General features: G+C 38.4%; 1 protein-coding gene across 1 annotated transcript in view; it reads right to left on the reverse strand.

Annotated features, from left to right (window-relative positions):
- Nucleotides 1-403: 403 nt before the first annotated feature.
- Nucleotides 404-26,468, reverse strand: part of LOC145772491 (SCO-spondin-like) — a 40,183-nt gene continuing 14,118 nt past the window's right edge. The window contains exons 11-31 of the mRNA XM_082584366.1: nucleotides 25,422-25,610; nucleotides 25,026-25,104; nucleotides 24,084-24,184; nucleotides 23,506-23,696; nucleotides 22,980-23,119; nucleotides 22,565-22,650; nucleotides 20,451-20,599; nucleotides 19,614-19,759; nucleotides 19,211-19,296; nucleotides 17,032-17,186; nucleotides 16,314-16,444; nucleotides 15,607-15,692; nucleotides 12,989-13,152; nucleotides 12,469-12,614; nucleotides 11,861-11,946; nucleotides 11,043-11,209; nucleotides 10,810-10,943; nucleotides 5,791-5,876; nucleotides 3,834-3,990; nucleotides 2,763-2,891; nucleotides 404-1,854 (exon numbers count right to left, since the gene is read on the reverse strand). Of these exons, the coding sequence (XP_082440492.1) occupies nucleotides 1,575-1,854; nucleotides 2,763-2,891; nucleotides 3,834-3,990; nucleotides 5,791-5,876; nucleotides 10,810-10,943; nucleotides 11,043-11,209; nucleotides 11,861-11,946; nucleotides 12,469-12,614; nucleotides 12,989-13,152; nucleotides 15,607-15,692; nucleotides 16,314-16,444; nucleotides 17,032-17,186; nucleotides 19,211-19,296; nucleotides 19,614-19,759; nucleotides 20,451-20,599; nucleotides 22,565-22,650; nucleotides 22,980-23,119; nucleotides 23,506-23,696; nucleotides 24,084-24,184; nucleotides 25,026-25,104; nucleotides 25,422-25,610 (2,888 nt within the window). The 3' untranslated portion in view covers nucleotides 404-1,574. The remainder of the gene's footprint in view (nucleotides 1,855-2,762; nucleotides 2,892-3,833; nucleotides 3,991-5,790; nucleotides 5,877-10,809; nucleotides 10,944-11,042; nucleotides 11,210-11,860; nucleotides 11,947-12,468; nucleotides 12,615-12,988; nucleotides 13,153-15,606; nucleotides 15,693-16,313; nucleotides 16,445-17,031; nucleotides 17,187-19,210; nucleotides 19,297-19,613; nucleotides 19,760-20,450; nucleotides 20,600-22,564; nucleotides 22,651-22,979; nucleotides 23,120-23,505; nucleotides 23,697-24,083; nucleotides 24,185-25,025; nucleotides 25,105-25,421; nucleotides 25,611-26,468) is intronic.

The raw sequence follows: 26,468 nt of genomic DNA on the forward strand, positions 1-26,468 counted from the left end.
CTGTTTGGTGGCCTATAAGCTAATATGAGGCCTGCTTAAGCTTTCTTTAATCCCGCCCCACATGGCACCAAATTTTATGTTTTTCACCAGTAAGCAACAAGGCAATAGTTGAAATATAACCTTGTCTTTGTGTGTGGTGTAACTCATACAGAAATTTTACAAAGGCCTACTGTAGTTCGATTCAGCCGATTCTAAACTGTTTAGTTTAACTTTCATTTTATTACGTACTTGGTGCGGCTGCAATTGAGCATCTGGACGAGCATCTTGCGCTTACTGCTCCTTCGTATACACTGTATCCAATCTTGAAGGAAAAGACAACTTTGAAAAATCTATTTGATGTCTACACTCACTGTAGGCTATAAAATAAAAGTTAATCCATCATTGCACAATCAGGGATCGGACCTAATATTTTGTTTTATTCTACACTTGAACAATATTGAAATGTCAAACAATAGTCATTTTTACTCAGTAGTTCCTGCAATAAAAGCGTCGTAGTAAATGAAATATTCTTAAGAAAAATGATATGATACCTCATCAAAGCAAACTAATTGCGTGTTGAGATGATTTTTTAAAAAACATTTTTGCAATTGAAACCTTAGAGAATGACTTTTTAAAAAGAAATGTTACTCAAAGTCAAACACTCTCAAACCAACGTGTCTACCACATTCGCGTAACGTGATTTCGTTGGCTAGTAGCCTAATGAACTGGTTTGATATATCATAGTATACAACAAACACACACAAACCCTAGCTTAAACGTTAAACTTGATTCTATTCCTCTTCCATTTAACGCTAGACATGACGGAGATAGCCTAAGTGTACGTCACCAATCTAAATACCGTGAAAGATTTAAACATCACACTTGGGATGTCATAACCACCATTATCATTACGACATTTGGAGGGTTGTATTTGAACAGGCACTAACCAGAAAAAATACTGAGGTTAAAACATTGAGGTCAATGACATAGTTGGGAGAGATATCGATCACAAGCTTCGTCTATCGATGCAAGTTAATTGCGGTCTTTCTAGTAGGCCATATCTTATCTCAGCCGCCCGAATCTGAAAACAAACTATTGCATATCTTAACTTTTTGAAAAAACGTAAAAGCACAATAGTCCTGTTACTTTTTGTTATCCGATTAACCGGTTAAATATATCCAGGAACAGGATAGAAAAAAAGACGATGGTTAACCGATATTCATAAAGCTGTTTAACCAGTAACCACGCTATCGAGTGGTTATGTACTTGGTTCACTGGAACTGCCTTTATTGTCAAGCGGAGAAATCATATCTGTGACGGCTTGACATTAGTGTCATATGAAAACAAACGAAGTATTAAAAATGACAATTTGACAATAAGTTCAATGATACAAGTCAACAATAAATCATGTTAGGTATAGCATGGCTATGATAAAATGCGTTGATTGGAAGCTGAAGTATACCAACAAATAATTAAACATAAACTGCTTGAATGAGTTAGCCGATTCTAAGAACCATTATACACTCGTAGTTGTTGAATGAACTGGAAACATAGGAATACAAAAAATGCCATAAACTTTCATTAAGAGGTTTATCCTATATGCCGTCGTCTAAAGTTAAATTCATGAAAACTTTTTTCAACATGCCGTTAGCATCATAACAAAACACATGCACTCCACCATCTAAGAAAGACACCATTTGTCTTTCGATGAGGCTGGTTTTGAAGTCTTCTCCGCACATGCCTTTATTAGAATGCCTGTATGCAGATTTACGTCTGTACCAAGAATGGAATCCTCGACTGTTTAGTTCCGACCTCTCACCACCAAAAGAACTCCCGGCCATCCAACGGTGACGTCGGAATATGACGTCCATGTTTCTGGAGCAGATGCAAGTTTGTTTTAATCGCTTGAAGTTTAATAAAAGTTTTTTGAAATATCATAAAACAAAAAGCTTTAGCAATTTCAGGAAAATGACCAAAAGTTCCTATTTTTTGTTGGTCTTTTCGTATTGTGGATTTAGGAAATATTTGTCCTGAGACTGTAAAAACCTCTTCCTCAGTCCAGAAAGTTCGGCATCCTCACAAGGCTTTGAACGGTAGACCCAAGCCCGATCACCAAGGTAAAGTTTAAACCAGGAGTAGTTTTTGCCTGTAAATTATCTTCTCGTTTCTTCAGCTGTCGTTGGGAGAAAAGTGCCGTCAAAGTGCCCTGCGCAAATGAATATACAGAGAATTGCGGCCAGAAAGCAACCTGCTTCTTGTTTGACATTGATTGTATGCAACATCTAGTGATGCTCAACAACATGCAACGATTTCACTCAATGCTGTTTCTGCCAGTGCTAAAGAAATGACTTTCAAACAATAGAGAACTGAGTTACGACGAAACTGCTTGTACAAGACAAAAAGGGAAGTAACATGTGGTAGCGTCATGCAAGAAAAAACAACTGTTTATTATTACCAATATATTTATAAAATAATATACACCAAAACTCCGGTATTCGGAACTTTAAGGGCAGTGCCCCATACCACTATGACGTCATAACGAAAAATAATTTTGGTGTTGAGTATTGAAAACCCCACATCAGATTGATTGAAAGTCGGAAATGGTGAAAATAAGAAATACCCTTAATAAATGAATTCAGGACAGCTTCGTACATGAAACGCAATGGTCGAAATCTTCTTACAAAAACATAGCAATCAACTTCATATTAATCTCGAACAAATGTTTACAAAAACTTTAAAAAATAAGGAAACTGAATGAAGAAACTTTTTTTTTGTAAACTCACGACGCGTTTTCAGTGTAATTGGTATCGGTTTCAGTGAATGGATTGCCGCATTCCACGTTGAACAACTCTGCTTTGAATTCAACTTGTTTCACTTTGAACGTCGTATCGCCATTGTTGATAGCCACGGTCCTGAAACAGTCATAGTGCATGAGCAAGGATGTATGTTAGCAAAATAATGATAGTCCAGCTAGCGAAATCCGTTCCAAAAAAGGGATTTTGCTAGCTGAAAAAGTTGCTTCCGATTGAATAGTTGTTATAAATTATTGCTATTAGCATAGTATTGTTATTACCATGGTGATATTTTATGTTATGGAGGGTTTTTACCAGTATTTTATTAAAATGGTAGTAAACATTGAGTTGCTCTTGCAAAATCGGTTGCAATGGCGACTTCAGTATGAAAGTGACGAAAGAGGTGTAAACATGTGGCTGTGTCTTTGGCAGGTGGACAAGAAGATTGGCTTCCTTGCCTTCCCGTTCACTTAATCTAAATCTTCAACTATCGGGTGTAAGCCTGGGTACAACAAACAAAAACAAATGACGTAAGCAGGGATTGCAGAAGTAACCACTTGCACACTCCTGGTAGCAAGTGGAACAATGACGTCGCATTGGAAGCAGACCCACATTAGTGAACCTAAAATACTAGTTTGAAAGCATTGGTTGTGAGACACAATAATTTGAAGTCCATATATCTCAACTTTCGATTTAAATGCTGTGATTAAACTGTGAATTTTGTTCCAAATTTATTCGAAATCATTGACAAAAAGAAAAGGTTTAAAACGGTCGATTTATGGGCGTTTAACGGAATTAACCGGTTTTTTTTTCAAACACTATGAAACACCTTGTGCATGAACAATTAAACATAGTTTGCAACAGAAAAAAACTTGCTCTTGCTACCTGTCCACGATGGACGTAAATTCTCAATAAGTACTGCTTTCAAGAAAGCTCTCTACACTCTACAGTACTGACCAGACACTTGATGAAAAAACACTACCAACCATTTTAAAGGTCTCGTAACAACTCAAAGCTATCTTTTGCTGAATATAACTAAACGCAGTAATTGCATTGACCTACATCTTGTTAGCTTGAGGGAAGCCAGGTGTCATTGACGACATGTTCTGCTTGTGGACGCAGATCAGGTCCGATAGATCGTCTCCATTAACGTCAACAACTTGCAATTTCTGGTCGCAGAATATCGTCGTTTGATCCCACTTGGATGGATCTGATTTGCCTGCACAGTGCACAGCAGTGTAACATATTGTTGCTTTGCTATCGTTTCACTTCTACAAACATCTTCTGACACAAGTTTAAACTGGCAAAAGTGACTAGGCCTTGCGTTTCTGTGTACTTGACTAAACGCTTTTGCTATCTAACAGTTGCCACCGGTAGTCAGTTTGCCTAACATTAGAGCACCATATTGCTTACACCCTAAAGCAGCGGCTTTTAACCTTTTCTATCTTGCTACCCCACTTGAGTATCCTGGGCATCTCTACTACCCCACTCACGTCCGAGAAGAATAGAGCAACAATAAAATTCATTGAGTCATCAATAAACGATCAGCCAAAATACGAACAGAGCAGCCTCCAGAGAACGCAATGACGTTTATGTCAAACCTCAAGAAACACGATTAATGAAAAACCTGAAACTGCTTCGCTGCCATCAAACGGTTGAACCGTGGGATATAAATAGTGAGGAAACACCTCCAACCCCCAACAATGAGAAGCCTGTTTTGAAATTTGGTCTTCATGGTTAGCATGATTGAAAACTTTGCTTCACAGCGATACGATGATGCGACCTGAACAAGCACTGTAAGGCTTCTTCCTCCAGTTGAAAGTAATCCCCTCTTTAGGTTGCCTAGGAGACCACGCTTTCAGCATCTTAAAAGTCGGTCCTCACACGATTGTTCTCTCTCAGCCTCAGGAACCCCAACTATCTGAACGAGGGTATCAAGAATTGCGTTTTTGGCCGCGTTAAATATTCGCATGGTCCAAGCATCACTTCCTCGTTTTGCTAAACCTGGGAAATACTCTTCAATCGCTTGTGTCACAGCGATGTGTGCTGCTGTACTGAGATTTCTTCTTAAAAGGAACACTGGGCGTCCGGAACAGCTTCCAGCAAGTTGGCTAACTCCGGAAAAAACAGACGTATCGCCATCCTATCGTATCGTGTACATTTTGATTAAAAATGGGTAACAACTAATTTTGCCCTATTCTGTTCACTATCCCTGGAAAACCCCAAATTACCCCACTAGGTTAAGAACCGCTACTTTATAGTTTCTTTACGCCATACAAGTTTCAACATCTATTTTGTGAGCTACAACAGAATTCTAATGACACAAAAAACTGCAGAAAAAATAATTGGACTGAGCTTCGCCGTTCTCGCCATATTTTGTCATCCTGTCTGGAGCAAAAAAAATTAGAAAACATATTTCCTTGACTGCTGAGTGTGGGAGGCTCACTCTGCCAGCGTCACGTCAAAAATATTGATAAAATTGCACTGGAGGGAGTAAACGGACAATAACGAAATTACGAATAAAATGTTTTTCTCCAGAAGCATTTTCTCTTCTAACGTCATCTGGAAAAAAGGAGCATTTAGCCATATGCCCTCGAAAATAATTTAATTTGGGATAAAACAAGGTAAATTGTCAGAGTTACAAACTACAACGCAGCCTTCTGTAGAGTCATAGAACCTCTGTTTTTGCATTATTTATTTCTTTTTAAAGTAATTATTAGGAAAGAAAGCATGGTTCTCCATTTTTTTCCTAATTTGGCTACTGGTTTAGTATGCCTTCTCTTAGTTCATACAGTCAACTTGATACATACAATAAGGCCAATAAATTTTACTATGTCTTCATAAATGTAATAAAAACAAGGTGCTGTTTCGGTTCAGTCATTCCAAAACATCATCGCAGTTGCGGGGCCGTTTTCTAAAAACCAAGCAAGCAAAATTTTAAAATTTTGTCGTTTTTACGTAGAGTGAGAAGGGCGGATTGTGCCAAATAAGTCATTGATGAATGCTATCGAACACTCACAAGACATTGAGTTGCAGGTCTTGATGTCGTAGATGCTATCCTCGCATCCTTTGCTGCCTATCTTGCCGAACTTGCATCCACGCTTTCTAAAAAATTAAACATGTCTGTTCAATGGCTCAATCATGGCCACCTAGTAGAATATGGCCGGCTATGTCACATTATGAAGGCCTTTTTACAACGGGCCGATGGAAAAATACTTAAAATTTTGACTAACAAAGAAACTGCTCTTACTGGCATGGGGTACAACAAAACAGATATTTTTCAGACTTGTTAGGCGTTTTTAATGCATTTAACAGGTGCCTGACCTTACATTTAGACATATATTACCAAACTACATAATGAATGGTGCAAATTAATAATTTGTAAGTGAACAAACATCTCAAACTAAACAATAACAAACAGCACAGACTATTTTTTTACAACAGAAATAGTGTAATGACATGCGAAAATAATGATATATGTTTTATTCAATGAAGTGGGGGGAACTACAAAGACGATAGTGATCATGGTGACGGAAAAAAGACATCCCACAACTACAATAGAATCTTAAACTACTTTTGCCTTTGCTTAAATGCTACAATGTTATCCTTTCTTTTTGACTCATTTATAATCGTTTGGTAATAATTATTATAATAAATATTAACAACAATTTTCGATGCAAAGTGGTTGCCACAGACCACATGTGTGTCACATGTAAACTTTACACCAGAGAAAAGAAATTTTTTAAAAACATAGGCTACTGCATAGCTTTTCGACAAGGCAATCCACATTTGCGTACCTTTTCTTCAACAACATCTAAAGCAGCAAAAGCACTATAAACAAAATCAGAAAGTGGCTGAGAAGGCATATTGAAGCCCCCCTTGACAAAAGCTGAAAATACAAAGGAGCTTTAGCTGCAGAATCAGCTGTAAGTAAACTTTTGCACATTGCAAATTTAGAGCGTTTAACAAGTTTTTTTGCAACATAACCGGCTATTGTAAAGCCAACTTCTGCACTATTAGAAGATAATGGTGCGTTAAACATTTCATTGGCAACTTCATCCACATCTTCCTGAAACTTTTAAAAGCTTGAAATGCATGGATCACTTGCAGCTAGATCCTCTTTCCAAAATCGAATATCCCTTTTCAACAAATCTTTTTGCACATGCAAATTTCGATCTACTTTAACAGCTTCAGCAACCTTGGGAAAGCCAGACAACTTGTCAGAAATAATGTTGTAAAAAATCAAAAAGTTTTATTCCCGACAGTACTGGAAACCATCTGGGCAGTGTGCCTCAGTTATGTCACTGAAAATAAGATATTCTGTTTTTCTGCGAGAAGTCTACCAGTTCATAAGGCTGATGGCATAGCATCTTTTCACATATAAACTAGGTGGGCACTTGCCTACCTAGTCCCTTTGCTTGCCCCCCTAGACCTTTCTTTGCCCCCCTAGTTTGAAACTAGGTGGGCAATTTTTAAGACTTAATTTTTGTTTAAATTAGATCCAAGTTAAAGAATGAACAGCTAAATTTAGTGGTTCTCAACCTTTTTTTGGCTGCTACCCTAATCTCCGCCCTGAAGCGAGCCAATTACCCCCAAGATCAATTTTCAAAAACAAAGTGTTTGTTGCTATGTACCGTATTTCAAAGGGCTAATTATGACAATCAAAATGCAATACACAATGCTGAATACAAGATGACAATGCGTGGTAAACATTTAATGCGAAGGTTGGACCTGGACTTCAGCCGCCAGCTTTGTGATCTTGGGCTTTGTGGTACTGAGGGCGATTCTTGTGTCGCTTTCGACATCCAGGCGATTGCGCTTCTTTGTCTTCATTCCCAAGACAGTTGAAAACCTTTGTTCACAGCGATACGTTGTTAAAAAAGATGTCAGGATATTTAATGCAGTGTCGCTAATGTTGGTGCGTCCTGGAGTCTGCCAAACCAGAAGGGTTCCTATCCAACTCTTTCCCCTTGAAATCAAGTTTCAACGTTTCGTTTATTCGGAGAGTGATAAATTCTTCTTTGGCCGGAAAGTCGTCATCATCCACCTGGCTGTCATCACATGTGAAGGGCTAAGCGCAACATTGGAGACTAGCCGTGTCCAAATTCGGAAAGTAGTTGGCCAATGTCTATCTTCTTGGCTTGCTGGCCTAAGTGGTCAGCTATGTCCTCCTTCAACGCTGTCAACTCAAGTCCATTGCCTTCGAAGTAGCCTACATGTCAAGCGTCTGAAACTGCACTACTGTGCCTCTTTCAACTAGGTTGTTCCACAATTTAACCTTCGCGATAAATGCAGCTACGGCTACTTTGATGTCGATCACAGTTACAATCTTGCCTTGAATTAAAAGATTGTCTTTATTCAATTCACCAAAGATATCAGCCAGGTAGCACAGCTGGGAAATCCACTGTTGGTTAGGAAAGTATTCAGCCAAATCGGACTTCTTTTCTATCAGAAAAACATGGACAGCCTCACGAAGTTCGACCAGGCGGGTTATCAGCTTGCCACGAGACAGCCATCGTACTTGTGTGTGGTACAATAATGCTTCACATCTTTCTCCCATCTTCTTGCACAGTTCCTTGAAAAGACGGCTGTTCAATTCCTTTGCTTTTATAAAGTTCACAACCAACCTTTCCTTTGCTTTTATAAAGTTCTCAAATCGGCTCGGTGGCTTAGTGGTTAGTGCGCCCGCCTCTGAATCGGTAGGCATGGGTTCGATACCTTGTCGGGTCATACCAAAGACTTTTTAAAAATGTACTGAATCTAATTTCTGCTTGGCACTGAGTAATGGAGTGGATTCGGGTAATAATGTACTCAGTTGCGCCTCTATACGGCTGCATTGACACTGTCTGCTTTGTAAAGCGTTGAGGAGCAACGCATTCTGCGATGGATACAGCGCTATATAAAAACTAACATTATTATTATAACCTTCACTTGCTTCATTGTTTCCAAATCGGGTCTCGTTACCCCCCAAAAATAGGGCAAATTACCCCCCGGGGGTAATTTACCCTCAGGTTGGGAACCATTGAACTAAATGAAAAAGCTTTAGCACACATTTAGAACTTATGAGCTTACCTTTGACCTTACTTATAATATCCTTCATGTTCCATTCAAGCAGATTAATTATTATCAATTTGTGTTGTGATCGAGTAGGCCTACCTCAAATTTTGTGTGAGATTCTAAATGTCTGAATTACCGAGGTTTGTACCTGATTTTCATTAAAATAAAATACAAGCTCTTTAGTATCATCTAATTCTGCAAAGATTCAACTCATTATAATATCTTAGCAGTTGTGTTTCATATAGGCTATTAGCCTGCCATAGTTGTTGCTTTTTACTTTAGTACTAGAGACCTCTGCAACTAAATGTTGCTAGATTAAATTTTATTACATTAATATTTACAAAATATTGTGGGCGGGGATGAATATAGGAATCAATTATAGGTCTCAAAAGTTTAGTCTAGTTATAATATGCCTTTACACCCACAATTTGCCTCAGAAATCTACATTTTTAAGCTTACATGTTTTACGCTCAGGAAGTAAATGTCCTTTTTCACATCATTTACGCGCGAAAAGTGCCCTTTTTAACATAACTCTCGCGCTAAAAGTGCCCTTTTTTGAAAATTTGCCCACCTAGTCCCAATTTGTGAAAAGATGCTATAGCTGATGGAGTGATGGCGTTTTAATGCTTGAATTGAGTGAACTGTCGGAACTGGATTTAAATGCCTGTTGAGGTTATTTCTTTTACCATAACTTATAAATTTCTCTTCAAAAGGTTTCATACACAAAACAGACTTTTTTGTAGGCTCCCAGTTAGATCGGTTAACAAATTTTATCCATTGCGGCAGCAACATTCGCACTACTGTATATTCAAAGGAAAAGCAAACTTATTGGTAGCAGAAGTAAAGTAGCCTGATTTGCAACCAAACGCAACGCATTTGTTAGGCATTTTGTCACTTAATTCCTATAAAATGCAATGAAACAACAAGTCCATCATCTACTTGAACATGTGAACTTCAGATCATGACCGATTCGTGGTCATGTATAATTGTATAGGCTATTCTACATGCCAAGACTTGCATTACGATTCATACATTGGTCAAAGAGATACAACATTTTGCTGACAGAAAACGATTGGTTCATCTGGTTTAGTTTTGCAAACATGAAGTTAACCTGCTTTCCTTTCGTCAACTGACTACAAAGTTAAAGTAGACTACAGTAGCAATTAAAAAGTATGCTGAAGTGAAGATACAACTAGGTCTGTAGCCATTGCATATCAGAAGCTTGATTTGCTCAGTAATCAGCTGCATAATTTCGGTACCGTGCATTACTTTTCTGTGTTATGTTGCTTGAGAATATCACATGAAAACTAACTGCACAAGTGCACATATTGTGCGACTATAGTGTTTTCCTTTTCACTCTAGCTGCTAGACTTGCCTATGCTGCGACTAACTGCGTAATGCGTATGAGTTTACTTCATGGTTCACTCCCATCAAGCAAAATGTCCAGCTGCGCAATGTTTTAGCTCTCAATTTACAAACTTTCTTTACATTGAGTCAACGTCCACAAACCTGCGATTCATGTCTACATACTCTTAAGGCAAAAGTAATTTGTTTTGTCTGCCGAACTGCTACGAAACAGTCGGCCCGGTATTTTAAGGCTTCAAAATGTGACATAGCCGGTCATCTCTACTAGTATGGTCATGGCTCAATTAGTTAACATCCAGACAAGACAGCAAGACTGCACGGTATTTGTAGAGTCTGCCAAATTGAGTCTATTGCATGAAGTAGCTCGCAGGCAACAAACGCTTGTTGCAAGCGTATGCTTGGGCCAATTGCTCACTTTACAAATCTGTGCATTAGCAAAGATTAGCTTGAGCTTTGTCGGAGGCCTTCATCTGAAGAAAACTCTCGTGTCAATCAATTAAGCCAAGCGGATAAACCACAGACAACCAATAATCCATTTCTAGACGTCGTGTTACTACAATAACAAAACGTTAGTCTTCTGTTCTATGTTCACAAAAAAACTACATTGAACCACCACCTCCATCTGACTCCACCGTCACAGGATTTCGTGCAGTCCGTCCACAGCGACCAACCAGACCACTGAGGGGGCAGTCCGAGGGGATTGCTCGACTTGGCAGCTCTCTGCCTGTTCTTCAAGTGTGTCGAGCAAGCCTGCGAAGCACACAACCGCTCGTTGACATATGCTTTTATAAGCGAAATTAAATCATTGAACTTGTTGCACTAGATGTTTAATTTAAGCAACTGACTTACTGTGTTACAACTTTGTGTGATGTTTTGAATAGAATTCGAGGGCAGACTGGGACATTTTTTAAGAGATACACATTCATATTTTCTCACACGCCACGTTTTGCCATGGCAGTTCTTGGAGCAGACCGTCCAATTGCTCCATTCTGTCAAGCGGAAAAATGCTGAACTGCCTGGTAGAATACACATAGCAAAACAAAATGGGTGTACGAAACAAAAACAAGCCTTAGATGACGTATGACTTTGATTGGGCAGACGGAGTAAGTCGATCGTTGATGGCGTGATCCGCTCTCGTAGTCGCACACACCAGGTAAAAAAAATTGACGTTTATATGTTAATTCAACATTGAGGGCAAAAAAACGATAAAAGCCAACTTTTCAATGGTTTTGCAACAGCAGACAATCGCGTTTGTTTGTGGGTGAGATAACCCGGTTACGTGCGCACGCGTAGAAACCAGATTGTTCTGAAACCGACGAGACTGCACGGTGCTGACGACAAACCATTGTGATGGCACTGCTTGCAATAGATCCTTATAATAGGGTGATGGGCTTTGTACAAGGTTCACGAGACTCAACTATCTGTTTACGTATCTAATTATCATAAAGCCTCTAAAGAAACACAACCAAACCTGATCGTCCATTTCCAAATTATCTAACCTATATTATCTATATTTAATAACCGGTAAACCGGCTAAGCAATGAACAAAGCAAAGATGTGGTGTGAGGTCAATGTATAGTAGTATTACCTCTAGAAAAAGTAGCGCATTATTTACTTCAGCGGAATTGAATCAACATTGTCTACTTAAGCTCAACTCGCCTACTTACATGGAAGTCTATTGCAAGCAGCAACGTTTATAGTGCTGTCTTCACATCCCTTCTGGCCAACTCTTCCGAAAATACATCTTCGCTTTCTAAAGCACAAAAGAGAGCAAGTCACGAAAAGTAGCATATTCTCAAAAGACGATGTAACATTGTTACAGCATCTAGTCATTTTCTGATTCAAAATAGAAAAAAAGTCACCTCAGCCAATTTGACCGTGACTCGAAAATTTCTCCGCAGCTGCTGATGTTCCTAAGTATGTGAAAGTAAAGGGAGTTTCTCTATATACACCCTAAAATCTAAGGATGGATATTGGATAGTCTTTCAAAGCTTCTCAACGTAACTTCCCATGTACGGTGGAGTGTGGAATATGGTCGCGGTTGTACCCCGTATACATGAATGAAGAAATAAATGAGAAAATGTGGCAGCCCTCACATGAAATTTTGCATAATTTACGCGTTTTCTCTGAAACTTCTAGACACATTTTGAATTAATAAAATTCGTTTGAAACTTGTTAAAACCAGGAGACCACCTTGACCTTCAGGAGGTTGTGCGAACAAAACAACTCTCTCAGCATGTAATAAAAAGGTAGGCTTTGATGAAATCAGATATACCTCCATCTGACTCCAGAGTCACAAAACTTTGTACAAAGTCCCCAGGGCGACCATCGCGACCACATCGCGGGCGCTTGAGCTGGTGCTGATCCGATCGACGGATGGTTTCTCGGCTTCAAACTTCCGTAGTCGGTTGTTAAACATTTCTACGTAAATAAATACATGGGATCAACTTCAACGCTTCTGAGATGGACAGGATAAATTCATTTTGAATTATCTTCGGAGTCTTGACAGTAGCACTATCTCGGTATTATTCTTCGCGTATTAAATTTTAACCAGCATTAAAGTCCGAAAAATCATGAAATATTTAGAAAACAGTCATCTTATCATTACATCTACAACATGACATGATTTTCAGGCAACGTTTAATTTCGTATCGAATTTTATAGTCGAGTCGTTTCTTCGAGATCGGTTGTGGGTCTGTGGGATCGATACATATCAGAAGACACGTTTTTCCCCTTTTCTCAGGTACTAAAGCAAGAATTAATTTTCGAAAATTATTCAATAAGTTTGAACTGACCGTGTTACATTCTTCGGATACAGTTTCGTTATCAGCAAGTGGAACAGAACAGTTTCCAGGCGCCTGGCACTTCTGGTACCTTCGACGGAACTTCAAACCTTTGCAAGACTTAGAACAGTCAGACCACTCCTCCCACTCATGCCAGCCTTCAAGCAACAGGCCACCTGCAAAGAAGACAAAGTGTTGCCAAACGGCTAATGAAGTAGCCTAAACAAATACATTACACTGGTCAACACACATTTTGGTGCCAAAAAAGTTTTAACGGTTTTGGGGTATTTTGATGCTGCTGAATCCGAAAATGACATCGGTTTTTACAAATTGGCTCTAATTTTTGAGATATTTCATGGTTTTGCTCCAAAAAAGTGGGTCATTCCATACCTAAACAGAAAATATAATATGATACCTCTTAGATTTTGCTAAAAAGTTGTCATACTATGCCTGAGGCTACCAAACAAAAGAATCCTAAGTTTCAGATCAATATCTTACACGGTTTTCCTATGGCGGCCATTTGAATTTCGGACGCTACCCTCGTTTTTGACTTGGGGGTAGGGGTAGCGAATAGCAATTTCTGCCATTTTCAGAGCCTCACAACTTTTATTGTTATTGTGGTATAAGACTAAAAATTGCTGTGCTAGTTCATTATAAACTATATTACACAATTTAATAGTAAAAAACAACATCTCGTGATGCATAGGTGTTAGGTGGGTCATCAAAATCTTGTTTTTTTGGCCCGTATAAGTGTTTTTTTTTCAATTTTCAAATGCTTCTACTACCCAAACCAATCAAAATATTTCTCTAAAACCTAATTGTTTGTAATGTTACGAAACTTTTCTTCTGCCAACTTGAATTTGGGAGTTGTGGTGCCATTAACAGAGACCTTATGGGGGTCTGGAAACCCTATCAGGCAGAAATGGCCCATTTTTGCTCTTATGTTTAGAGCCCCAAATGACCGTGTGGGCATTTTATAGTCATGCTGAAATTTATACTGGACAAACACATACAGTTATTCTTTCATTTCATGAAATAAAATCTTTGTTGATCAAACCCCTTCACTATAAATTTTATGTCTTTAAAATGCAACATTTTGGTCATTTTTAGAAAATAATCTCAAGTCCGTACAGTAGGTCACAGAAAATTCAACAATGATTTATCATGAAAACAGTGAAAATAAGTAGGTACTATGCTTAGTGATCATAAGCATTGAAATTCTGACACTGTTGACCATTAATTTATGTTCAAAATGATGTTTTTACCTCTTCACCTCAGATGACATTACAGGTCTTTCGTTGCCATCCTGTTGTGCTGATAGACACTCAACTTGTATGTACTTTTTGTTTGTTTATCGCCAGCAAAACAATAAACTGAACTGAACTCACCCATGAAAAAGTACCCACCTGCAATCAATGAGCTATGGTGTAGAGATAAAATCGTATGAAAATGATAAAGTCGTGTTCAAAAATTAAATTGTTTGCACTATAATTCTGCATTATGTAAAATGCATTGCTCAAATCAGCTTATCTATCATCTATTGACTAAGAAACTGTGGAAGTAGTGTCAGAACATTATCATAATCTTTTTGGTTAAGTTTGTATGTTCAAGCACTCAATCCGTAGGTTTTAGAGAAATATTTTGATTGGTTTGTGTGGTAGAAGCATTTGAAAATTGAAAAAAAAACACTTATACGGGCCAAAAAAACAAGATTTTGATGACCCACCTAACACCTATGCATCACGAGATGTTGTTTTTTACTATTGAATTGTGTAGTATAGTTTATAATGAACTAGCACAGCAATTTTTAGTCTTCTACCGCAATTACAATAAAAGTTATGGGGCTCTGAAAATGGCTGAAATTGCTATTCGCTACCCCTACCCCCAAGTCAAAAACGAGGGTAGCGCCCGAAATTCAAATCGCCGCCATGAAAAAGCCGTTTAAGATATTGATCTGAAACTTAGGATTCTTTCGTTTGGTAGCCTCAGGCATAGTATGACAACTTTTTAGCAAAATCTAAGAGGTATCATAACAAGATATCTTCATATTGGCTGTTTTGATATGGAATGACCCACTTTCTAGAGCAAAACCATGAAATATCTCAAAAATTAGAACCAATTCAAAGAAACCGCTGTTATTTTCGGATTCAGTGGCCAAAAATCGCCCAGAAACCGTTCAAAAATCTTCGGCACTCGAAAAAAAGATTTTTTTTGTTGGCCAGTGTTATCATTCAGCTAACAGCAGCAAGTTTAACAATATTTTAATGCAAACATCAAAAATGAGAGAAATTGATCAAATTTGAGGTCACGCAAATCCCTCATTCGAAACTTTAAATTATTATCGAAAGATAATGAAGTATACAACACAAAACATACTAATAGTATACACGGCAGCAGCCTACTATAAGCAACAGTGCACCTATTTAGCATACAAATACACAGTACACTGCAGATTCAAGTTCTCAGCTGTTCGGCAGTTAATTTAGCGGCAAAACATTAATTTTATACAACAAGATCACTTGTTTAGACAAATTTTGTTATTCCATAACATTTGTGGAATCATCAAGTTGTATATTGGCATCTAAAATTTAACTTTTGTTGTATACATTTAAAAAAAAAAACTTTCTTACAGGCCTGCGTATTGCAGAGTTTGATATCAAAGGAGCTATCTTCACATCCACTGCTACCGACTCTGCCGAACAAGCACTTTCTTTTCCTGAATTAACACGAATGAAAGTGAATAATTCCTGACAATTGAATCGCATAAAACAAAAGAAGGCCAAACAAGTTTCATAGAAAACAAGCTACGAGTGAGAATTTCCATCACATAATTAGGCAAGCTTTGACACTCTCCTCAGGATAGCACAAAGCAAACCAAAAATATAGTTAAAAGGCTTTTTTGATTTTGGATGACGCCTTTGCATCATACTAATAATTAGATAACATTAATTTTTAACTATCGTTTGAAGTTAAAGTAACATGAAGTTTAATCGTAAGCAATAGCATGGTAGATCGGTTGGACCAGAGTTGACATGGTAACCTGTGTGTTATCTCATCTTCAGTCACAAAGTAGATTATACTATCAGTACATTAGTCATTTCTAAAGTTATCTAATACAAATCAAGGACGCTGGAATAGTCTTTGTATCTTTGGCCAGACGTTTAGAAGAAAAAAAAATAGTAATAATAAAAGATATGTACTAAAACAAGCTAAAATTTATCTCTATTAAAGCTTTTACCACAATATAAATTATTCAAATCAAGTCTTCAAACGTCATTTGACTCTTAAAACAAAACGGCACATGCGCAGATGCAGCATCAGTTTCACTTAACATTACCTCCATCTGCGACCAGAGTCACATGATTTTGTGCATCTTTCCCATGAGCCCCAGCGTGACCATTTGGCTGAAACCACGAGTCTATCCGTGTCGGAGCTGTGCACACGGCTATGGCTTGTATCGACGCATTCCTGAGGGGAAGAAATGCTCTGTTTCCTTGTTCATAAAAACGGTGATTTTGAACTGAGAACAGCTTCAACGGATAATATCTTCAAAAAATTAGTTGAATTTTTTATGCTTTCCCAGAACAATTTATTGTTTCGAAATACAGTAAACTGAACACGTGACTTTAATATTCAAAAAGATGAAAGGCCCCACAGTGCAACTCAAACATTTTTCTCAAGAACCAGCATCCTTGCGTGCAGAAATGATTCATAAAACTTTCCTCAGGAGCAATTTTTCTTGCAACTTTAATTGAAAGAGAAAAGTTATGACTTTGTCGTGAAAGAACAGAAGTAAAATGCTTCACAAAGCGATCTGGACAGAAGTTTTCGTTTTGAACCACGTTCTAGTTTTAAAAAAATTGAATGTTTTCATGACAAATGCATAACACGATGTTAGATTTGAGTACAAAAAGCTAAATACTAAAACGTTGTTGTCCACACTGGTTCGCGTCATAGTGTGATATGTTATTATGATATGGTATAACTTGTAAGCAATGAAGTCACAGTTACAAAAAAAAACGATATCAGAAAGATGACCAAAATAATCTACTTACCATGTTACAAATTTCCCAGGCGATAACTGGCATGGTGTCACAATCGAAAGGATGAATGCATCTTCTCCTTCGAATTCGCTTCCTTTTCCCATGGCACCACGATGAACACCTCGTCCAGCCGCTCCACTGGCTCCAAGTGAATTTCGGGAGTTCGCCTTGTCGGAAACATTGCATGTAGTTAACGTTTGGAAAAGTTAAACTGATGCAAATAAACAGATAAGGAATTGTTTCTAACCAGGGTTTCCCAAACTGTGGTCCGCGGACCATTGGTGGTCCACAACGACTGCACAGGTAGTCCATGGCGATATGACAAGAAATTAAAAAGTCACACATATACAGACGTTGTACAGTAGCCTACCTACCCTGTCAAAGATAATTGCCGCAGTTCTTTACAACTTAAATGATTTCGAAAGCTTTTGCTATCCAGTATCGTAAATCTTACTTGTTGCACCTTCGTTGCAGTTAAAAAGTTGTTTACGAAAAATTCTCGTATTTCTCAAAACAAAATCACAGCATTCATAAAGAAACCCAACATATGGAAAACAAGGATAAATGATAATAATGTTGTGGACATGTTTCCTGTTCTATGTGACTACATTACCAACAAAACCTTAATTAATACAGACTTGATTTTCTCTGACGTAACACAACATTTGGAATTGCTTTCTGCACATTTCAAGAAGTACTTTTTAAAAGAGACATATGAGAATTTTGACTGAATTTTAACCCTTTTTGTTGTTACAAAGACTGATCTGTCAGGACGTGAAGAAGAAGAATTAGCCGAATTATCATCTGATTAAACTTTAATACTTAGTTACAATCAAACAGCTATTGATTCTTTCTGGTTGAGTGTTGTGGAGGAATACTCATTGCTACAGCAAAAGGCAACTAAAATTTTATTGCCTTTTGCCACGACCTACATATGTGTGAGAGAGCATTTTCAGCTCTTACCAACATGACGACAAAATACAGGTCCAGAATTTCCGTGGACCCTGACTTACGAGTTTGCCTTTCACAAATAACTCCGAGCATTGATGACTTATGCAATAAGAAGCAATTCCATCGGCCCCATTGATGTTGTCAGTCTTTTAAATAAACAATTCATTTTTACCTTTGTATTGGGGGTCCGCGAATAAACAGATTTACAAATAGTGGTCCGTGGCCCAAAAAAGTTTGGGAAACCCTGCTCTAAACCTAATGCAAAACATAGAACTACAATCCACATTTCTTTTTAACACTGTTGAAATATAATGAATTACAAACTTCTGATATTGAAAGCAATGTTAATAACAATCACTTGTTTTATTTCTTGTCGCTCTGAAATAGCTGAAGATCTATAGCAACCGTTTTTTCAGCTTGTGTATCAAATTTGTGATTTGACATTGTTATCTCGACTAACTCAATGCTTCAAGCAAAAAGCACACAATCGATCCGTTGTGAGCCGATAATCGCTTGCGTGGATTGAGCGATTAGCGCAAAACCTAAGTTGAATTCTAGCAACGATTCTAGGCGGTTTCGTACAAAGTTCTTTAAAATTTTACCGATCACGTTCTTCACTGCGGAATGGCCCGTTTCGGTGAGTCCGATTCGGTGAGTCCGATCCCTATTCGGTGATTTTTTCAAATTTTTTTTTTTTAAATTATCGGGTACCGTAGCCTAATTATCATTGCCGTTTTAGGGTTAGGGGTTAGAGGTTGGAAACTCACTGAATCGGACTCACCGAATAGTAGCAGACCCTCTTCACTGTGTACAGCTGTGAGAATATTTATAAAGAACAAAACAATCACATTACGAATATGATCGTGGTCGTCGTGTGAGCCTCTGGGGCCGAGGGTCTATCTTTTCACCACCCCAGACTCACGATGTTCCCGGACTACACTGGAAGGCTACTACAGAGCAACCAGTCTTTGGTTTCAACATCCATGACACGCAGACCTTCCACTCCGTTGGGTGGCTTAAATATAGTAGTCATTGATGATGTGGTCTGCGGTCTGTTCCTCGGCACCACATTCACAGGAGGAAGAAGAGGCCATTCCCCAATAATAAATATACAAAGTTAATAATTAATATGATACAAAGTTGAAACGTGCAACCGCTAACAAACGGTTGATCCACACTGTCAGTTGACTCTTGCAAAACCAATAAACTACAAAATCACCACACACACACAGTAACTCACAGGCATGTGTGTTGCAAGATGTGATGTTGTGAGCGCTGTCTTCACAGCCACTCTCACCAATCCTCCCAAATAAACATTCTCTTTTTCTGAAATGTAGCAGAGTAATCACTGCTTGACATGATATTAGATCCAGCAATAAAAACGTCATGCAAGAAGCAAGATTATCAAGCAAATGACATTGCAGTGAGAACGACAAACATGTTAATAAGCTTGAAGAAGATCAGCTAACATGAATTAGAAATAAATAAAGTGAATATAAAGTTTATTTGTTAAAACAGCATAGATTAAAAAGCACACCCGGACATGTAGGCTACAATCCGCAAGCCTCATTTTGAGGAGTTCTTTGAAGTTTTAAAACTTCCAAAATCGACTTCAACTCTGCAAATCTTGCTTTTCCAATCACCTCCACTTAACTCCAGAATTGCACGACTTGGTGCAATGTCCCCATGCCGCCCACTCCGACCACTTCCTTGCAAACCTATCCAGCACGTCTTGTCCATAAACATCAGAAAGATGTTCCTCGCTCATCTTGGATGTAATTGTGCAAGCCTGTGAAAAAAAGGATAATATTTCGAAAATTGTCTATTAACCACTGAACTGAAACTTGCATATAATTTCATAGCTTTAGGAAGCACAAATAAAATCAATTCATTGATATTGATATTTCTTTACATCACTTCACTATAATTCGTGTTTGTTTGGGAGATTGCTAGTCTTTGATTTAAGATTCAGTATAATCTCGCGGGTTGTTTAAAAACCTTTGTTACGTCATAACTGCCAAGCTATGTTAGTCAGATTAAAAAGTGTGATTTGTAATTTCCTTTTTCTGAAGTTGAGATTGTGCATGTTTCATGTATGAAGTAAAATTCCGAACAAAGCCAGTGAGAGAAGACAAAATTCGAGTGGTGGTTTTTGAAAGTGACGTTTCAGTGAAGAGTTACGCCTTGTTATCAATACGCGGCACCACAGAGGCTACTTGAAACTCTATCAGCGTATTTCTTGGCAAGTTTACTTCGTGCTATCGCTGAATATTAGTTTGTAAATAGAATACTCGCAAGCAAATATTTTTTATATTCAGTATCAACCAAATAAAACGAATTGTTTCTATGTCGTTTCATCATCACCGGACGCAAATTTAGCACAAGAAAATCAACGCTGGTTTCATCGCTTGTGATCCGTTCGCCTTGCCATTGTTTCAACAATAATTCATTCAACTTCAAATCTCTAGAGCCGGTCTCACCGTGTTGCAGTACTCCACATCGGTGGCAGGCAGGCTTGTGCAAACTTCTTCTGCGCACTCACGTTGCCTGTGGCGCCGCCGTGTGCCATAACACCATTTCGTACAAACCGACCAGGGGGTCCACGCTCCCCATTCCAATAACAAGTTGCCTAAAATTGTAAAATACAATTTATTTCAGTAGCTGTAAAGTAAAACTGCACTGTGACACACACGAAAAGTAATAAGCCACAGATTTACCGTAAAATGTAAGTTACAATCAATGATGAAAGTGGGTTCAAGTTGTCAACCTCCTAGTGGTTAGCCGTGGTAATTGATTCTTGCAATCAAGCGAATAACAACAAATCGAGACAGCAATTGCAGCTCGCAGAGCTCCATGCAACTCCATCCTGTACAGAGTGATGTCGACCCAGACCATGCGCCCTTCATGTCTAATAGCTGTTCAGGACGGGCAACTTCGGTTGTCGTATGGGAAGGCATCACCTTGCTGCAGTTGAATGTGGAAGGCCTGACCAAGTCTAAAATCGACATCTCAGAACAACTAGTCAACTAGTGAAAGCCTCCCAAGTAACGGCTATTCTTCTACAGGAGACGCACGTCACAGAAAGTGCTGTTCTGAAAATTCGCCTCATAAGCAAAAAGAGAAGAAGATGAAAGTCAACAACCAGCTATAGTACCAACGTTTCTTCAGTCAGCACAATTGAATTCATCAATGAGAATGTTTTCATAAAGTTTCGTAGTAAAGTTTTAAAACGAGAAAAAAATCGGCCAATTTACACAAAGCGACACAAACCAAACCGGATGTGTTTGCTTTTTCATCAGTGGCTTGGGACAGATAGAATAATTAAATTTTGAACCTATAATATTTCAACCACAGACATATACAACCAAGCAACCACACAGCATTTAACATAATCCATTAAAATTGAACATAAACTATAAGCTACAAACGTTTTCGGCCATACATACGTTAGCCCTTATCGAGTAACAAAAAAATAACTGCTTATCATATCTACAATGAAAATGAATAACTGATCTAAACATTGAATTGAAAAACGAAATGCATAAAATGATGTGATGTGCCTTTCTCTTTTGCTCTGCCGTTTCATTTTATGCATTCCGTTTTTCAATTCAATTCCATGTTTAGATCAGTTACATATTCATTTTCATTGTAGATATGATAAGCAGTTATTTTTTTGTGACTTGATAAGGGCTAACGTGTGTATGGCCGAAAACGTTTGTAGCTTATAGTTTATGTTCAATTTTAATGGATTATGTTAAATGTCGTGTGGTTGCTTGGTTGTATATGTCTGTGGTTGAAGAAAGTGATCTCTTTACCAAAATTGTACTACAATATTTCAAACCACAATTTTCACATTCCGGAGAACATGTTACAGTTTGAGAAGGAAATGACTGCGAGGCAATCCATATGGTAATCAGGGATGGTTAGCTCTGTTAAAATTAAGTAAAACTGAAAAAAGAAGGATGTGGAATGGATCCAAGACTTTGATGGCGAGAAAGCATGACATTAGTTTCGTAAAATCTCGAAAATAAAATCCAGTAAGTGATGCTTTACAGCAGGGGTTCCCAAACTTTCTGTTCATCGGTACCCTTTGGTCAGCTTATAGATTCACTCGTGTACCCCCAAAATTTTCTCATATTTTTGGCTTTAGAAAGTTTAGATATTGCAACAAATTAACAGTTGAGCTGCATTAGAAGACTGCATACACGATATTTTGTACCAATCAAAGCACACAAAGTTATTCATAACAATGTATTCCAAAAGGTTAAACAAACACTACAATCAATCAATCAATCAAACAAACAATATATCGGCTGGATAAGCCCAGCAATCCTAGCTAATATGATGGATGAGCCTGCTTTTTAGCAACAAGCTCATTAATACGAGGTGAAACATTAGCAACAGCACAACGAAGATCATGTTCAGGTGTTTTGAGCTGTGATCTGTTTTTTTATTTGATTCCAAGCAGCACTGAAAATGTTGACTCACACAACCAATTATACTTAATCTAATGTACCCCTTGAAAAGTCGAAATGTACCCCTGGGGGTACGGTACATGTACCCCAATTTGGGAACCCCTGCTGTACAGACTTACATGATTGAGTGTTGCAAGTTTTGACGTCATGAAATTTGGATTCACAGCCTTTGCCTCCTACTCGTCCCAACAAACAATCTCTCTTTCTAGAAGATAAAGTGTAGCTTGTTACTAGTCAGCACAGAAAAAATGAATCAACCTTTTACAAACACTTTGTGGCATTTATAATTCAGCTTCACCAAGCGTCGTATTAAATTAAAACTTAAATAACATCTTTGTCTTATTTGCATGCCACACTTTGATAGCCGTTCCATGCAGGTAATGCCAGCCTTCCACCAGATTGGACAGCAAACATGTTTATTGTTTACGGACACTTGCCTTATAGAGACACGACATACGTATTACAATAACGGCGCTAACTTCAAACTTCACTGCCTATTGATCACAAGTTCGAGCAACAACCAGCATCTGCTACCTCCAAGTCATTCCCATGCCACAAGATTTTGTGCAGGGATGCCAGAAACTCCACTCCGACCATCTTGGAGGAGCACCACCACGAAGATCTGGCATTGACGCCGACTTGACTCCGATTAATCTCCTCGAAGTGCCGCAAATCTACATTACAAACACAAGTTGTGCACATCCTACAGCTGAAGCAAGTTACACTACAACTAGAAATGTCAATATCACGAAATTAAGTTTTTGGCAATCAAGAAAATGTTTTAGGCCTGCATATTGTGCTGCATCTGCTGTGAATCCTCGGTGAAAAACTATAGCGGACAAGATCTCAGACAGCAAAGCAACCATTTTTTACATTGATTCAACGTCTGCAGACACAATGTCACAACGAAACTATGCTAAAGTCTCACATTGTTGGTGTATTATATTTGAAGTTATTCCTACCAAAATATGTCGAAACAAAACACTTCAATATCTTTACGTTGGCAGAGAACAAATGTAGACGATGCTATACTTAGTCTCGATAGCTTGTCACAACTTACCTTCACAATGCACGTCTGGTTTTGACGTTCCTCTGTTTTTCCAAGATTGTCGCCTAAGCAGGTATCAGTGACTACATAGCGATCGTTGATAAATCCATAACAATGTCTCGCCCTTCTCTGGAAGCCTCTGTCACAAGGAGTAGAGCAGAGGCTCCAACTGGTCCAGGGTCCCCAGTTTGTAGCAAGTGATTCTATAACGAAAAGGAACTTAAGTTATATGAAAGCTGATAACTCTCTTTTCATGTTTGCAGTATAATGAAAAGTCGCCTACAGATCTTCAATATATTCAAAAACGGAACAACAGAAAACAAGCTACGCTTCTGCAAACATTGTGAAGCGCGGTAAACCTTTTGTAACGCTTTCGTCATAGTAAACTTTATCATTAAGGTTAGGCTTTATCAGATAAAGTGAACCGTAATAAAACGTATTTGAAAAACAATGGGTAATATGATAAGATACAGTAGTACCTTTACTTCTTTCTTAGAAACGTGCAGTACTTAAAATAGCCTATGTTAACCTCACGCCACGTTGAGAAACATAAACCAATTGACATTCTAGAACAATCTCATGTCAGCTACCTTCGCGTGGACAAGCGATCGTCCACTCACAGATTTGCATATCATCATCGTCGCCGTTGCACCCTCCCTCCCCCGGCTGATTTCCTATGCATTCGCGATGTCTGTGAGATATAACGATATAGCTGCATACCAATGCATCAAAACTCCAGGTTAAAATAACCTTTAAAACATGTATATTACAATCTCTCTCTCTGTTTTCAGAACTCTCTCTCTCAGAACAGTCTCTCTCTGTTTTTATATTACAATCGTCACCATCGTCAGTGATAAATGAAAGTCAGCAGCTTTGGTTTTTTTAACTACGTGACTAACGCGGTCACCAGACGATGACCAGTGACCACTACTATTTAGGTAATAAAATACTTTTTCAATCGGAAAAGATAAAGCAAGAACCTTTGCAGACAAGCTCTAATTGGCCATCAGTAGGCCGACAGAACCGAAGATTGAAATCACTGTATTAGCCAGGCCAGCAGCATGTTCCCAAACAAACTATCGTACACGTAAGCACGATCGTGCTTTTTAGACTTTTGGAACATAACACAAACAAAATCACAAAAGATGTGGACAGGACACCATTTGTAACCCACCGTTACGTTTCGAATTGTAAAAATATTTGTCATTTAATTTATTTCAAATCTCACTGGACCTAACAACCCGAAGGCGACAATAGTCTGGCTAACTGATGTTCCAAAGCCTTCTCGGTTCGACAACCACCAAGATCATGAGGTTATACCTCGGCAAAACATTTGATGACGTGCATAAAAGTGGACGAAAAAAATTGCTTTACTAACCTTCCAGTATACTGCCAAGCACCAATATGTCTGGCAATACACAATACAATTATCAATTTTTTCACATAAAATGTTTGATGAGAATCAGTTCTAAAGCTTGTTACGTACTTACGAGTTGAGCTTTCAACAAACCATATATAAAGCAATAACATACCGAATTTGGATTCCAATCCCACAAGTTTCCGAGCAAGTAGACCAGGAATCCCAGGAATGCCAGAAGCCGGCATTTGGATCTAAAGAAATCGAACAAGTTGTCGCAGCGAGCTACGCATGCCAAAAGATTGCACAATGCACACCTACTACCTAACCAAATTACGGATATTAATAACTTATGAAACAAAACTGGATTTTTTACAAGATATCTACTTTGAAGCGAAGTCGAAGGTAGATCGAAATATGAGAACAAAGAAAACGAAAGTTGATAACCTTCAACAATATATTGCTCGTACGAGATTAACCCAAATACTTGCAATGCTAATAATCTACTGTATCCTAAAATATAACCTTTTGTGTATTTTTAAGTCTAAACTGAAGCTCAACTGCGAGATACCTTGGACACCGCAGGCTTCAGTGTTGCAAGTCATAAACTCCGATTCCATCGGTAACTTCCACGGGCAATCACGTATGGACAGAACTTTTCTGTTGCTGTCAACGCAGTCACGCCTCCGACGCTTCCACCCCACACCACAGGTGTGCGAGCAGCTTTCCCAAGATTGCCACGACAACCAGGACCCTACTTCTGAAGGATAAAACATTGTGACGTCAGTAATAGTAAATGCTCAAATTTACTATAAGCAATAAGCTCAACTTCGTGAAATGCGCGAGCAAGACGCATCACTTTGCAATATGGCTTGCTTACAATGTAAAACTTTGGCTAGCTCAGTGTAGAATCGCAATTGACAGAATTATTTGTGAAGTTTCACAGACTAGCGCAGTTCTTGTGACTCTAGAGCAGAAAAAGGGCAAGAATTTTGTATTGATCATGGTCTGCAACCAGTTTTTGTGTATCGTATCCAGGCTTACGCCTGGTGGTTGAAGATTTAGATTAAATGGACGGAAAGGCAAGGAAGCCAATCTTCATCTCCACCTTCAGACCTTTAAGTGTCTTGCCAAAGACACAGCCGCATACTCTTGAGCGGTGTCGAACCGGCGCCCTTTCGATTGCCGTTCCAGGGCTCTCACCACTCGGCTATGCAGCCGACATGGGCAGACTCGCCGACTCGGCTATGCAACCAGTGACATGGGCATTCATAAGATCTGAGCTCGTCAGTGATCACTCCACGAAAGTAGATCCTAAAGTTTATCAACCAAAAGGTATCCACATTCTAAAGATATCCAGTAGGTTTTTAGCGTTTTCTCGTACCAATAAATGACAATAAGGGTTGGCCTATTCTCCAACTGCTTTCGTATATGTGACGAGAAAGTCTCAATCCTTCTTTTTTACATAAAAATGATCGAACTACAAGTAAGGATATTAGAAATTAACAAAGTGTAACAAATGTACAAGGGTGTGGTTGTGGAAATGCAAATCGGAAACAACGCGAAATTGGGGGTTAAGCTAATAAAAAAAAAAAACTTCAGCATAGGCTGCTTGTAA

This window comes from Aplidium turbinatum, chromosome 6 (genome assembly GCF_918807975.1).
Source record: "Aplidium turbinatum chromosome 6, kaAplTurb1.1, whole genome shotgun sequence".
In the NCBI taxonomy this organism is placed as follows: domain Eukaryota; kingdom Metazoa; phylum Chordata; class Ascidiacea; order Aplousobranchia; family Polyclinidae; genus Aplidium; species Aplidium turbinatum.